Consider the following 12272-nt stretch of genomic DNA (forward strand, 5'->3'; position numbering starts at 1 on the left):
CAAAAGAATAGTCTAAAATTAAATACTAACTTAGAATCATTGAATTCAATTGCTCTCTTCTTTGGTAAGGAAAACAACCCACGTGCGAGCCAAACTCCAAGATTTCTCAATTTCCAATGACAAAAGGAGAATGCAATGCATCTACTTTTGAATTTTGATTAACCAACGCCAGAGTTGCTGACACAGCTTTGCACTCATCCATGTCACACCACCCATACCCCATTCAAACCATGATTTCAATTTCCTTAATCAAAGGCATTATCCTTCAAGGCCTAATTAATTAACCCCTCTTAATTATAAATTTATAACGATATGCAGCAGTTGATAGCAACAACATCTCATCTCATAAAGAAAAAAAGAAAAAAAAAATGTAGTAAAAGAAAAGAAGGGAAAAAGTGACTACTGAATGAAACTAAAGCTTCTTTTGAAATAGAATCTAAAGGGATTATTTTGAGCTTAACCGGCCATGATCCATATCCTGAACAAAGACTTTATATAAGGCTTGGGCACACATCCATAACAAGAAGCAAAAAACCATATTGATTTGAAATTGGATGGTGTGAGTTGAAGCAAAGTCAGGATGGCCAACATGCAAATTGTCCCAGCTTACAAGACTATTGTGGAGGCACAGTATGTTGAAATGATGGTTCCATTGTACTCTTATGGATGCGAGAAGAAAATAAAGAAAACCTTATCCAACCTTAAAGGTAAATTAATAACCGTTTTAGTGCTAGTTTTCAAGTCTTATGTGGCTAATTTGAAATATATACAGCCATCATTGTTAGGAAGGACTTTTTTATCTATCCCAAAGTCTGAACTTTCTAGCATTTTTTCTCAATTTAATCTTGATAGATAAGCACACAATGTCCTTTTTAAGTGTAATTTTTATACTATCAATTAATAAAAAAATTCATCATTAATATAATTTATAAGATAATTATTCTAAAAATTAATAAATTTATCATGATTGTAATTAGATGGCCATATAATTATAGATACATATACTGTTTACATTCTTTTAAGTTTATATTCTGATTAAGAATTGTTGGCTTAGTTGTTGTGAGTCATGTTTGACATGTTGCAAAGTGTGTCACATGTGGTCAAACTTGGGGTGGGTTTTGAAAGTTCGCAACTTTGCTTTTTGGGTCCTTTTGGGTCTGCATAACACGCATTTTCAACTAACGGGCTGTGTGGACTATGACCAAATGACAATCTGTTGGCTTCACTAAATTAAATTTCTAATGAAAAATGCTAGAAAAATATTTTGACTAAACAACTAGCATTGGAATCTTTAATCTAACGGTAATTATCAAGGAGGTCTTCAAGTAATCTTTTATCAAATTGCTCCTTGGATCATAAGAAAAACAAACTTGTTATTCTTTCCATTTGTTCTATAACTCGGCAATTTCTTGAGTCAAAAAGAAATGGTGCTTGTTCACCATCCCTTTTAAAGAGCTGGACATCGAATTTAAACCTCAAATATTGGGTCCATATCACTTTCGGTGACACCATCACTGTACATAAATAGTCAAGTTCCCTATCTTTATAAAATTCTCCCAGCTATTCAATTTTCTTGTGTTTTTTTAATACTACTAGCAATTTATAAAAAAAAGTACTATTAAATGAAAAAGTTAAAATATATTTAATACCTGAAAGTAGCAAACATATTGAATCCTTTCTTTATTTAGTTTTTTAATATGGAGATTAGTAAAAAGATGTGTTATAGTGGTAGGATATTGAATTATTTCATATATTGGCAAGTGGGAACTTATTATTGATTATTGATTACAGGCATATACTCGGTAAATGTCGATTATTATCAACAAAAGGTGACAGTGTGGGGAATTTGCAACAAATATGATGTGCTAGAAACCGTGAGAAGCAAGAGAAAAGAGGCTCAGTTTTGGAACCAAGAAGACAATGTTGTATTAGAGAAATCACAATCACCCTCATCTTCACCACCACCACCCTTTCCTCACAAGGATTTTAAACCCTCTTTAGCTTTAACCAAGGTTCGATCTCTGAGTTTGAAAGCATGGAAGAAGGTCTTCACTAGATCATATTCTTTCTAGCTATATAAAGCTCAAATGATCAGTGCAAGAGAGGAATATATAATTAAGAAATGGCTCCAAAAAAAAAAAGTGTAAATTTTGAAATGGAAATGTTCCAATATGATCTCATTTGTATTGTAGATATTATTGTCCTAGCATTTGGATGGACTCTCTATGTCCTTGCCCTGTTTCTTTTTACATGTACTGAGATTTTGCTTTCTTTTATTGAATCTGATATCACAACGTCATATCTTGGCATCTACAAATTACAGCTAGCTAGTCTATGCCAAAATAACCCTCACTCATTATGCTACATTTGGATTCTTCCTGTTTGAGGCAAGCTAGGTTCTCTTGAAGGTACATTTTGTTAAACTACTTTAGCTAATAGCCTTATACTACCATTGTCCTATGTTGTAGTGGGCCAATTTATAGAGATCTATGAATCTATCTTATACTATTCATCCCTTTGGCAACATTATTTGCTAGACAACTATGCCCATCCTTTACTTTTGGTCATTCAACTATATTATCATCATGATCACATTCCATTCTTATCAGCAGCAGCAATATTTTAGGCCCATGAATTTCAATGAATGTTGGGACGAGCATTTGCAAAATTACTTTTGTATTTCAGTTAAATTGATTTTAAAGTGAAGAGATATATGTTTGAGTGTGTGTTTGGTTTATCATTTGCAAGACTTCAAACATCGATTTCGCGCGTTCCAAAGCGACAAACATAGAAGTAACTACATTGCTAAATTAGAAAAAATGTGGGTTACGCTGAACCCAACATTTTTCTAAACACACCCCGAATGTTTTTATTCTAAAGGTAAATTAACAGTTAAATTCAATATAAAACTCTATATAAAAAGAAAAAACTATTCCAAGTTACTTGGTGATTCTAGATCTTCTAAGGTAAATCCAAACATGCTATCAGTGTCAATTATCTGGGATTGAAGCTCTCAAAATTCAGCTCTGCCAACCCATGTGTAGGAAAAAACATGAGCTGATCATATCATATTTTTTCCAAAAGAAGTTAACCAAAGTTTCCCCGCCTGATAATTGGCATTCATCTACCTAACTTCGTGCTCAAAACTTGCAAGTTACTCCATGTTCTCCAATGTTTTCCCAATATAATCAGACCAGATCAGCTCTTAAAATGCTATGATGTGACACCCCAAAACGTCACACAAAAATGTGATTCAAATAAATTCGGTATATATATATATATATATATATATATATATATATATATATATATGTTCTCATGACGATGATTACCATTTTACGCGTAACCAAATAAATATAAATAGTATTTGAATGTGAAAACCGTGTCTTTCCAAAGCCTCAACATATATGGTCAAATTATTGTATCTATCTTATTGTTTAATCATTGTGGTGATTACCACGTAAAAATATGCTAATTATTATGTGCCTAATTCACTGTTGTGTGTGTATATATACACACGCACAACACACACACATGACACACCAGAAAGTGCCAGAATTCTAATCCTTTTTGCCTAACCTTTATGTGTGTGTGTGTGGCATCATTTTCCAACCCCACAATTCAAAATCCATTAAAGAAAGACTTACTTATAGAACCCTCTCTCACTCTCACCCTTAAGGATTCTTCTCTCTAAGAAGTTCTGAGATATCAAGCAGAAAAAAGAAGCAAAGAAAGATGATAATGGTGGTGGTTATGACAGAGATATTAGGAGAGTACACAGCAGTGCTCACAAGGGTCACAGAACGCCTCCTTCCGCGCCACGGCATAAGTTTTGGTGGTCTAAGGAGGAACCTTCGTTTTGCTTCTTCCACAACCTATTCTTCAGATTCAACTTCTTTTCTGGTTTACTTTTAAATTTTTAATCATATTTGTCAGAATAGAAACTGTGTTTAGTTCTTTCGTGTTTTAGGTTAGGATATTTGTATTTTTTGTTAATTCGTGAGAATTGAAAACAGTGTCAAAAGATTTATAATAACTTGCACATTTTATTCAATCAACTCTTGATGGATAGGATATTTGTTTATTGCATAATAAGTTGGTTCTGTGAGGAGCTAGCTTCAGAAGAATAAGCTATGTTAGATTCTGCTGAATTTTGCGTAATTATGTAAAAGATTTTGTAATAAAGAATTAGCCCTTGTAGTTTTGGTTATCAGGCATTCATTTGATTTTCCCTTACCTTGAAGTTTTGATTCTTCAGTTGCAGAAGCTTGAAGTATGTCCAAAATAAAAGATCAATGTAAAATGATATCCAAAAGGGTTCAATTCATTATTGAGGGGATTGAATAGCAAAGCTTACCATAACTTCTTGTAGTGATATACCAATGATGGTTATAACGTTTGATTCTGAAAAAGGTTCTTGCTTTAGTTTAGGAAAAAGCAAAACTTAAAGATTAAACTGGATCTTAGTTCAGCTAGCTCTAATAATCACAAGTAGATTATTTTTTTCATGGTGAAGGTAATGAATCAAATAATTATTTCTACTTTTTTCATGATTTCATCATGATTTTGTAGAATAAAACTAATTAATTTTGTGTGTTATCCAAACACTCCGTGAGTAAATTTAGTTTCACCAAATGCTGTTTGGTTCGAATGTCAATTCGTGAAAAATCACAAAACTAAATTCTTAATCAATAATCAACAAATAGCTATAATTAGAAGAGAAGTAAAATTACGGAGAGAAAAATGTTGTCTCTTGTGAGAGAAACTTAATATTTTCATAGCATTTTTCTTTGGTTTGTCACTATATTAACTTCTTTTTTTCTGAAATAATGTCCGGTAAGAAAAAACCATAAAATTCTCGACGTTATCCAAATACATACATACTTTGAACCTGTCTATGTAAGAAACAAAATATATGAATTTTCAATTAGCCAATGATGGTAGCATATAGTAAGAATAAAAACAATGAAGAGTCAATTATAGGTTGTTGAGAGTGAGACATTTCTCAGCCGCTGTATTATTTATGTATCAACATGACAGTTTCCTTGTGACCTTATCTTATTTTATTGGCCTTGCCTCTCTACAAGGATTATTACTATTGGAAGGGACATTCCCTTGTTATAGTTCATGTATCTTTGCAGGAAAAGTTAGCCATGGAAAAAGAAATTAGGCAGTGTAGAGAAAGTTAAGGACACTATATTTCATGTGCATGTTAAGTTTGCAATTAAAAATGATGTAATATGCATTTTAATATAAATCCAACAGATTAAAGTAAAATAAACACACACAAAAAATTGATTGGTTGATAAAATTGTTTTTGCTTTAAACATAAATTTGTAAAAGATTCTCAAACATGTTTGGAGACTTGTGAAAAAAACTGAGAACCGCATAAGAGGGTTCAATTATTAACTAGTGTCCGTATATGTGACTTTATTGTTTATGAGGCGCATGAAAATCCATTCACGTTATTTTCAGAAACAGTACCTTATTGTCCATACTCCATACTAATGGAGCAAATCAAATTTCATCAAGTTATGTTGTTGTTACCATAATTAGTTACCCTGTTATTTCAAAAGGTCCACTAAACTCATTAAGACATTCTTTAAAGCCCCTTTTGCATTGTGTGGCAGGAAATTCCTCCACTTATGATTTTGTCATTGACAACAAGTCTAGAAAAAAAGGGTCCTTATTTTTTTGAAGAATTTTCCCCTTTTCTCTCCAAACAGAAATAGGATGAAAAGAAAAAGGGACATGAAAACATGTGGTATAAGACTATCCAACCATCATTGAACTGTTTTGCAAAATCCAACCTCTTAATTCTGTAGAGGGTTTATTGAACTGGCATTGTCATAAAAGGAGTTATTTTTCACCATCAATTTATTGCATATTTATTATTTGGTTTAGTTTTTTTCAGAAGCTACGCATATATATTAGTATTTGAATTTATAAATATGAATTATTTTAGCATTTGAATTTATAAAAGTCCTGCTTTACCCCTAACTTGGCCACATATCATTCAATTTCATCCTTTTTAACTACATTTTTTTCCTATTATTAAATAACAAATTATGTGGTACCTTCTGAAATTAAAGGAATTTGGTACTATTGGTCTCTTGTTGAAAAATCCTCTTTCTCTCTGTTGATGTGCTCAAACTAATTCAACTACTTGACCCAACAAAATAAATATATCAAAATTCTTAATATTGTGTTTAGAAAACAATTCTTCCCATTATAAATCGACATTATACTCAATGACAACACTTTTTACTTCTCCATTTACTCCATTGAAAAGTGTAAATGCTGTTTTTGGAAGCTTCAAACGCTAATCCAAACATGCCTTAAGTGTGTTTTTGAGGTGTCTTTCTCTTATATGTTGAACTTGAATGATACATGAGACACTGAGATGGATTTATCTTGAATGTGCTTTGAAAAGTGGGAAAGATTTCAAAACAATCACACCCTAAATGGATGGTTTTGTAAAGTTGGACTAGCGTGACCATCACTTAGAAGTTAGAACATCTTCAATGGTTCAAAAATTCAAAAATAATGATTTTTCTAAAAATAAACTAATTAAAATGGATAATTATTCTAATCTTATCCTTTTGAGCTCTGGCCTAAGTTGACAAGTTGATTTGAAAGTCCAAAGCTGGCAAAACAATCACGTGATTTTGGGCCCAAACAGAAATACCACAAGCAAAGCAATTTAGATTCTGAACATGATACGCTGACATAACTTCATAACCCACCATCACTTACTAATTATTTCGTCAAAATATATTCCACATATATATGTGACTATATGATTGAGGGTAAAATATTAAAAGCATAATTAACCAAAATTGTTTTGAAACAAGACATGTCAAGTGTTGGCAGTGACATGTGGTGGTGCCGGAGTCTTATGATTGCGTCAATTCATTGGACAAGTTCCACCATTTTCTGAATTTTGTTTTTATGTTTTGGGATAGGTTTGAGATATATAATTACTTATATATATATAATATATAATATTAATAAAACATTATCTGACTTGGTTAAGTGCTAAACGATGATATGATTAAGAATATGTTGTGCCTTGGAGGAGACTTGCTTGTGTTTTAATTCTTTGTCTATGACACAACTTCAAAATGCTGTTCATGGCTGTATTAACAGAGAATCTGTCTACTAAGAAAATGATGGTAACTTAAGGAGTACAAGAAAGAAAATGATAGGCCACGTTTTTGTAGCAGTGCTAGATCGTGACTAGCAAATATATGATGTTTCTTTTCAAACAAAAATTGTTAAAGAAGAGAAAAAAAAAATGAGCTAGAAAGTCACCCCTTTCCTTTCTCCTTTGAATATATCCATTGTTTTTGTCGAGTGTTAGCATCCTCTTTTTTTTTCTTTTTTTTAGGAGGGCAAAGGCCCAATTAGTATCCTCTAATTATATAATATTAAAATATGAGACGTCTAGTTCTCCATTTGTCACTTGTATCCTCTATAAAGGATTAAAATAGTGTGATTCTTTTAGGAAAAAACAGAACCAATGATGTTATTTTGGTATCAGGTCTACATATCATATTGGATTGTTTTAAATTAAGATTTGATGAGTTAGCTGAAAGTTGGTACGGAACATTGAAAGGTTAGTTTATTAAATATTTGATAAAAATAACCGTTGAAGTAGTTAAAGAGTGAAATAATTGAATAAAAATAAAATTATGATTTATTTAGAATAAAGATAAGCAAAGTTTGATAAATATATAAAAGATAAAAAAAGAAAATATAAAAAAATTAGAAAATAAAATTTAAAAAATAATATTTCAAGTAATGTTTAAAAAAACTCTAAAAATTATTAAAAAATTATTAAAAAAATGTATTTCCTAACTAATTAAATAAGTTTTTTGATGAAAAGTAATAGAATCTAACTAAAATATCTTATTGAATATAATCTTATTATTTTTGTAAGCAACAATTTTTTATTTAAAAAATGTTTTTTTAACCAATCAAGGTACATTTAAGGGTGGATCGTTTCAGATTGGTGTAAAGTTACGTCAGTCAAGTAAAATATGTATGAGTTAGTTAAATTATAATGTGATATTGTGATCACTAATTAGCAAGAAATAAAGAAATTTAAATGGATTAATTAAATTATATTTATTGGAAATTTTAGATTTTTAATTTTGAAAGACGAATTTAATGAGAAGATTTTTAAAAGAATAATAAGTATGATACCTCTTTGGGGAAATCAGGGAGACGTTACGCAGAGATAAATTGTCTTGCTTGAGTGTGCATAGGAGTCTCAATATGCAGGAGTCGACTTCTCCTCCTTTTGATGTTTTGAGTCTAATGTTGGAGGATTCGAGTTTAGCCTTCAGTTTCTGTTTTCTGTCTTTTTATTCACTGTGTACCAAAAAAAAAAGAATAAGATGTTGATAACATTTAAAAATTTAAGAAAGTAACTTGACCAAAAATTTTGAAAGAATAATATGATGTCATATAAACTTTAGAAGATGGATTTGAGATTGATTCCTTTACTATTTGACTCTAAACTTTTGATTTTAAATGTTTGACTAAATCAGTTATAGTACAACGTTGTACTATAGGATCAATTGTAAGTTCAATCCTCGACAATATTCAATTTAATAAATCTCACATACTCGACCCAATCTCATCAATTGTGAATGGTTGTATTATAGGATCATTGTGCAAGAATTTTTCTTTTTAATATTGTTTGAGACAGGATAGTTGATTTTGATTAAACTTTGATTGATGTTGACTGAGGTGTTCTTTTACATTAATGGAGATCTATAATCTCTTGAAGATGTTAAAACTCCCATGGCCAAGACACTATGAACAAGGGGTAGGTACTTGCAAAGAACACTCATGACATTCAAGTTAGGGGCTATTTTACTAGAGTGGTGAGATATATTAAATGCATATTTCTATAGTAATAATTGTATTTATAAGAGCTTAAGTTGAGTTGGATTACTTGGCACGGAGCTCAAGGCTTCTTAGGGACAGTATTATATTGTATTGACATAGTGACAAATTTAAGATTCAATCTATTATTTGTGAGCTCATCTTAAAAATATTGTGTGTAGACATTAACTCCAGTCAACTAATACAACTTAGGCTAGTACAACCCATTGAGGCAAAATAGGTCATTCTAGAAAATTACGCCTCTAATCCAGTTTGGAACACTTTTCATTATAAGAGAAAAGAAATTTGAACTTGATTTTCTCTGTTTTTTTTTATTACTAAAGATAAAAATCAGGCTAAATGTGTTGGAACACTTTTCATTGGCTGATACTTCAATCTAAAGACTGTTGGTGTATACTGGTGGTGATAATTCTATTAAAAACTTCGTATCCCAGTGCCCAGAGGTTCTTCGCTATGCGAAGGTATGGGGGAGGGATGTTGTACGCAGCCTTACCCTTGCATATGCAAAGAGGCTGTTTCCGGATTCGAACCCATGACCAACAAGTCACCAAGGCACAACTTTACCGCTGCACCAGGGCTCGCCCTCAAAAACTTCGTACCCCATTGTCCAGAGGCTCTTCGCTATGCGAAGGTATGGGGGAAGGATGTTGTACGCAGCCTTACCCTTGCATATGCAAAGAGGCTATTTTCGGATTCGAACCCATGACCAACAAGTCATCAAGGCACAACTTTACCGCTGCACCAGGGCTCGCCCTCTGGTGGTGATAATTCTACAACTATGAAAAAATTTCAAAGAAAAAATAATTGATGGTAATGATCCTGCCAGAAAGAAAAAACAATAAAGAGCACAATTCTCCAAGGGGTGTGTAAAACACTAAACTTTGAGTTCGATATACCTCATCAATCTCTATATAAATTGGATGTAATAGGGTGTCTTGACAAATTCCCTTCATGATAAAATATAAAATAGAGTTCATTGGCATGGTTTGCACACCCACATCAACTGTATGTCAATGGCATTTCACATGATAATAGTTTTCCTAATTCTCTCAGTGCACAAGGGAAGAAAGAAAATGATTTGGATACAAACAATCGAATGATTTCTCTTTGTTTTTGTTATTCTTTGTGTACTCTAGTCATATTTTTGTGTATGTAAATTGGTTATATTTATAGACCATCTCATATTTTTTAGTGAAAAAAATTTATCCTTTCAAAAAGATATCACTTAATTCTCAGTGGAGAATCACATCTCACTCACGACTCTTGTGAGAAATCACATCTTACTATCGTTTGTGAGCCATAACTCATGTCTCTTGGTGAACAATAGACACATCTCATGACCTTTAATCAAGAGTGACAACCTTTGGTTTTGAAAATCTTCCATAAAATACAATTTAAAAATTCTCTAAAATAAAAAATAACTTTCTTAATAAAGAATTTCTTTATAAGTTAATTGAATGAGTTTTTACTCTTATTTTAGGAACAAGCTAACATTTGTGTCTATATCATATCTCCTTATTCGTTCCTGAAACCATCAAATGATCATCTATCGTATTGATGACAATCATAAAATTTCAAGGTGCATGTTTAAGCGTGGAAGTGTAGCGTTAGGAATGTCAAATGGGCTTTGCACTAGAAGTGTAAGGGGATTGCTATTCTCAACATGCGTACTGCTATTCTCTTACCAACTCCTCTCCCACGTGGTTACAATTTTTTTAATATGATCATGTTCTACACAGGTAATAACGCAATTATATTTTCGTTATTATATCTGAGAGTGTAAAAAAACTTAGACAACATAAATATGATTCTGTTGTTATCTATGCACATCAAAATCATATTTTTGTTGTATTGTGTGAGAGATAGACTATAGTTTCTTTTGTTTGGTTGACAAGGTATTGGGTGACTTGTTAGTCAAATAGAGTCTGATTTGGGCACAAAACTAAGGAAAAGTTTTGGGTGACAATGAGGATGAAATTGGTTCGTGAAAACAAAATAATTGAAGGAAAATTCGTAGCATTTGTACACGATGAAACAAATTGGGATATGTTTGTACAGAGAAATAATAGTGTTGTTATATTGAAATTTACGTAGTTTTTGTTGTAAAAATAGCTTTAAAATTAATACATTATAAATTTCTTAAATATTTTTCTTTATTTCGAAGTATTTTTTTACTTTACTTTTAAAATATCTTTTAAATAAGATGAAAAAATAAATTAAATGTTAGATACTCGTGATTTATTTAATATTTGAGTTTAATATTTATGTATCGACAATATAAAAATATTTTACATCATCGTTTAATTATAAATTATTATTTAAATTACTTTAAGATAATTATTTTAAAAGTTAATATATTTATATACATGGTAAATTATGATTAAATGTCTATATAAAAAGATTTATATTATTAGTGTATAACTCATTTTCTCTTGATATTTTGAACAAAAATGAGTTGTCTTATTTTTTATTCTTAGGGGTACATTGAATTAAGATTTTAAAAGACAATTTGACATAAAAAAAATCCTGAGAATATTAAAAGACTTTGTAGAAATGTTATGACTTTTAAGATTTTTTAAGAAAAAACTTTTATGATTAAAATTTTGTAGTTTGAATTTTATTGGATTTATAATATATGAATTCATAAGATTTCAAATGACTTTATAGATTTATAAAAATTTAAAAGACTCAATGATTTTTTTTTTGGCTAACCATGTTATTTATAAAGTATCAATCGGTTTTGTCGATGATTAATCTCATAAATAAAATCATGACTTTGAGTTGGACCAAGTCTCAAACCAAACGGATTTATTTTTTGTTCCATAATTCCCCACTACTATATATAAAATGATACGTCTTATTTGTTTTTTTTTTCTAAAGATATCTATAGATAGATATATCTATATCTATATTTATATATATAGATATAGATATCTTTATAACCCATTCTAGCTCATTGATTAAGTTTGATGACTAGCATTAGCTACTTTAAAAAAAACAATTCAAAAAATCGAATAAACACTACTACAAATATTATGTTTTACGACATTGTTTCTAAGGCAGTTCTCTGCGGACTGTCTTAGAAAGTATCGCGGTGGCAATTTTGTAACTAGTGAAATGAAAAAAGCTTTTTACGACTGACATTCTAAGGCGGTTATTAAAAACCGTCTTAGAATGTATGTTAGTGATAATCCTGCAATTTTATGGAATGAAAACTACGACGGGTTTTACTTAAAAATCGTCTTCATTCTCATTCCCAAAATTAAAGCCCTACATAGCTCTCTACAGCTGTTCGCGTTCCCATTTTTGCATTCTCTCATGTCTTAAATACACTAAGCCCTAGTCAAACAAACGAC

At 30.9% G+C, this 12272-nt stretch overlaps 1 protein-coding gene across 1 annotated transcript; it reads left to right on the forward strand.

Annotated features, from left to right (window-relative positions):
• The first annotated feature begins 443 nt into the window (after positions 1-443).
• Positions 444-2484, forward strand: LOC114396298 (heavy metal-associated isoprenylated plant protein 28-like). Its single transcript, XM_028358207.1, has 2 exons — positions 444-707; positions 1792-2484. The coding sequence occupies exons 1-2, from the start codon at positions 581-583 to the stop codon at positions 2070-2072; spliced, it is 408 nt and encodes a 135-aa protein (XP_028214008.1). The 5' UTR covers positions 444-580; the 3' UTR covers positions 2073-2484.
• Positions 2485-12272: the final 9788 nt, after the last annotated feature.

This window comes from Glycine soja, chromosome 2 (genome assembly GCF_004193775.1).
Source record: "Glycine soja cultivar W05 chromosome 2, ASM419377v2, whole genome shotgun sequence".
NCBI classification, from domain to species: domain Eukaryota; kingdom Viridiplantae; phylum Streptophyta; class Magnoliopsida; order Fabales; family Fabaceae; genus Glycine; species Glycine soja.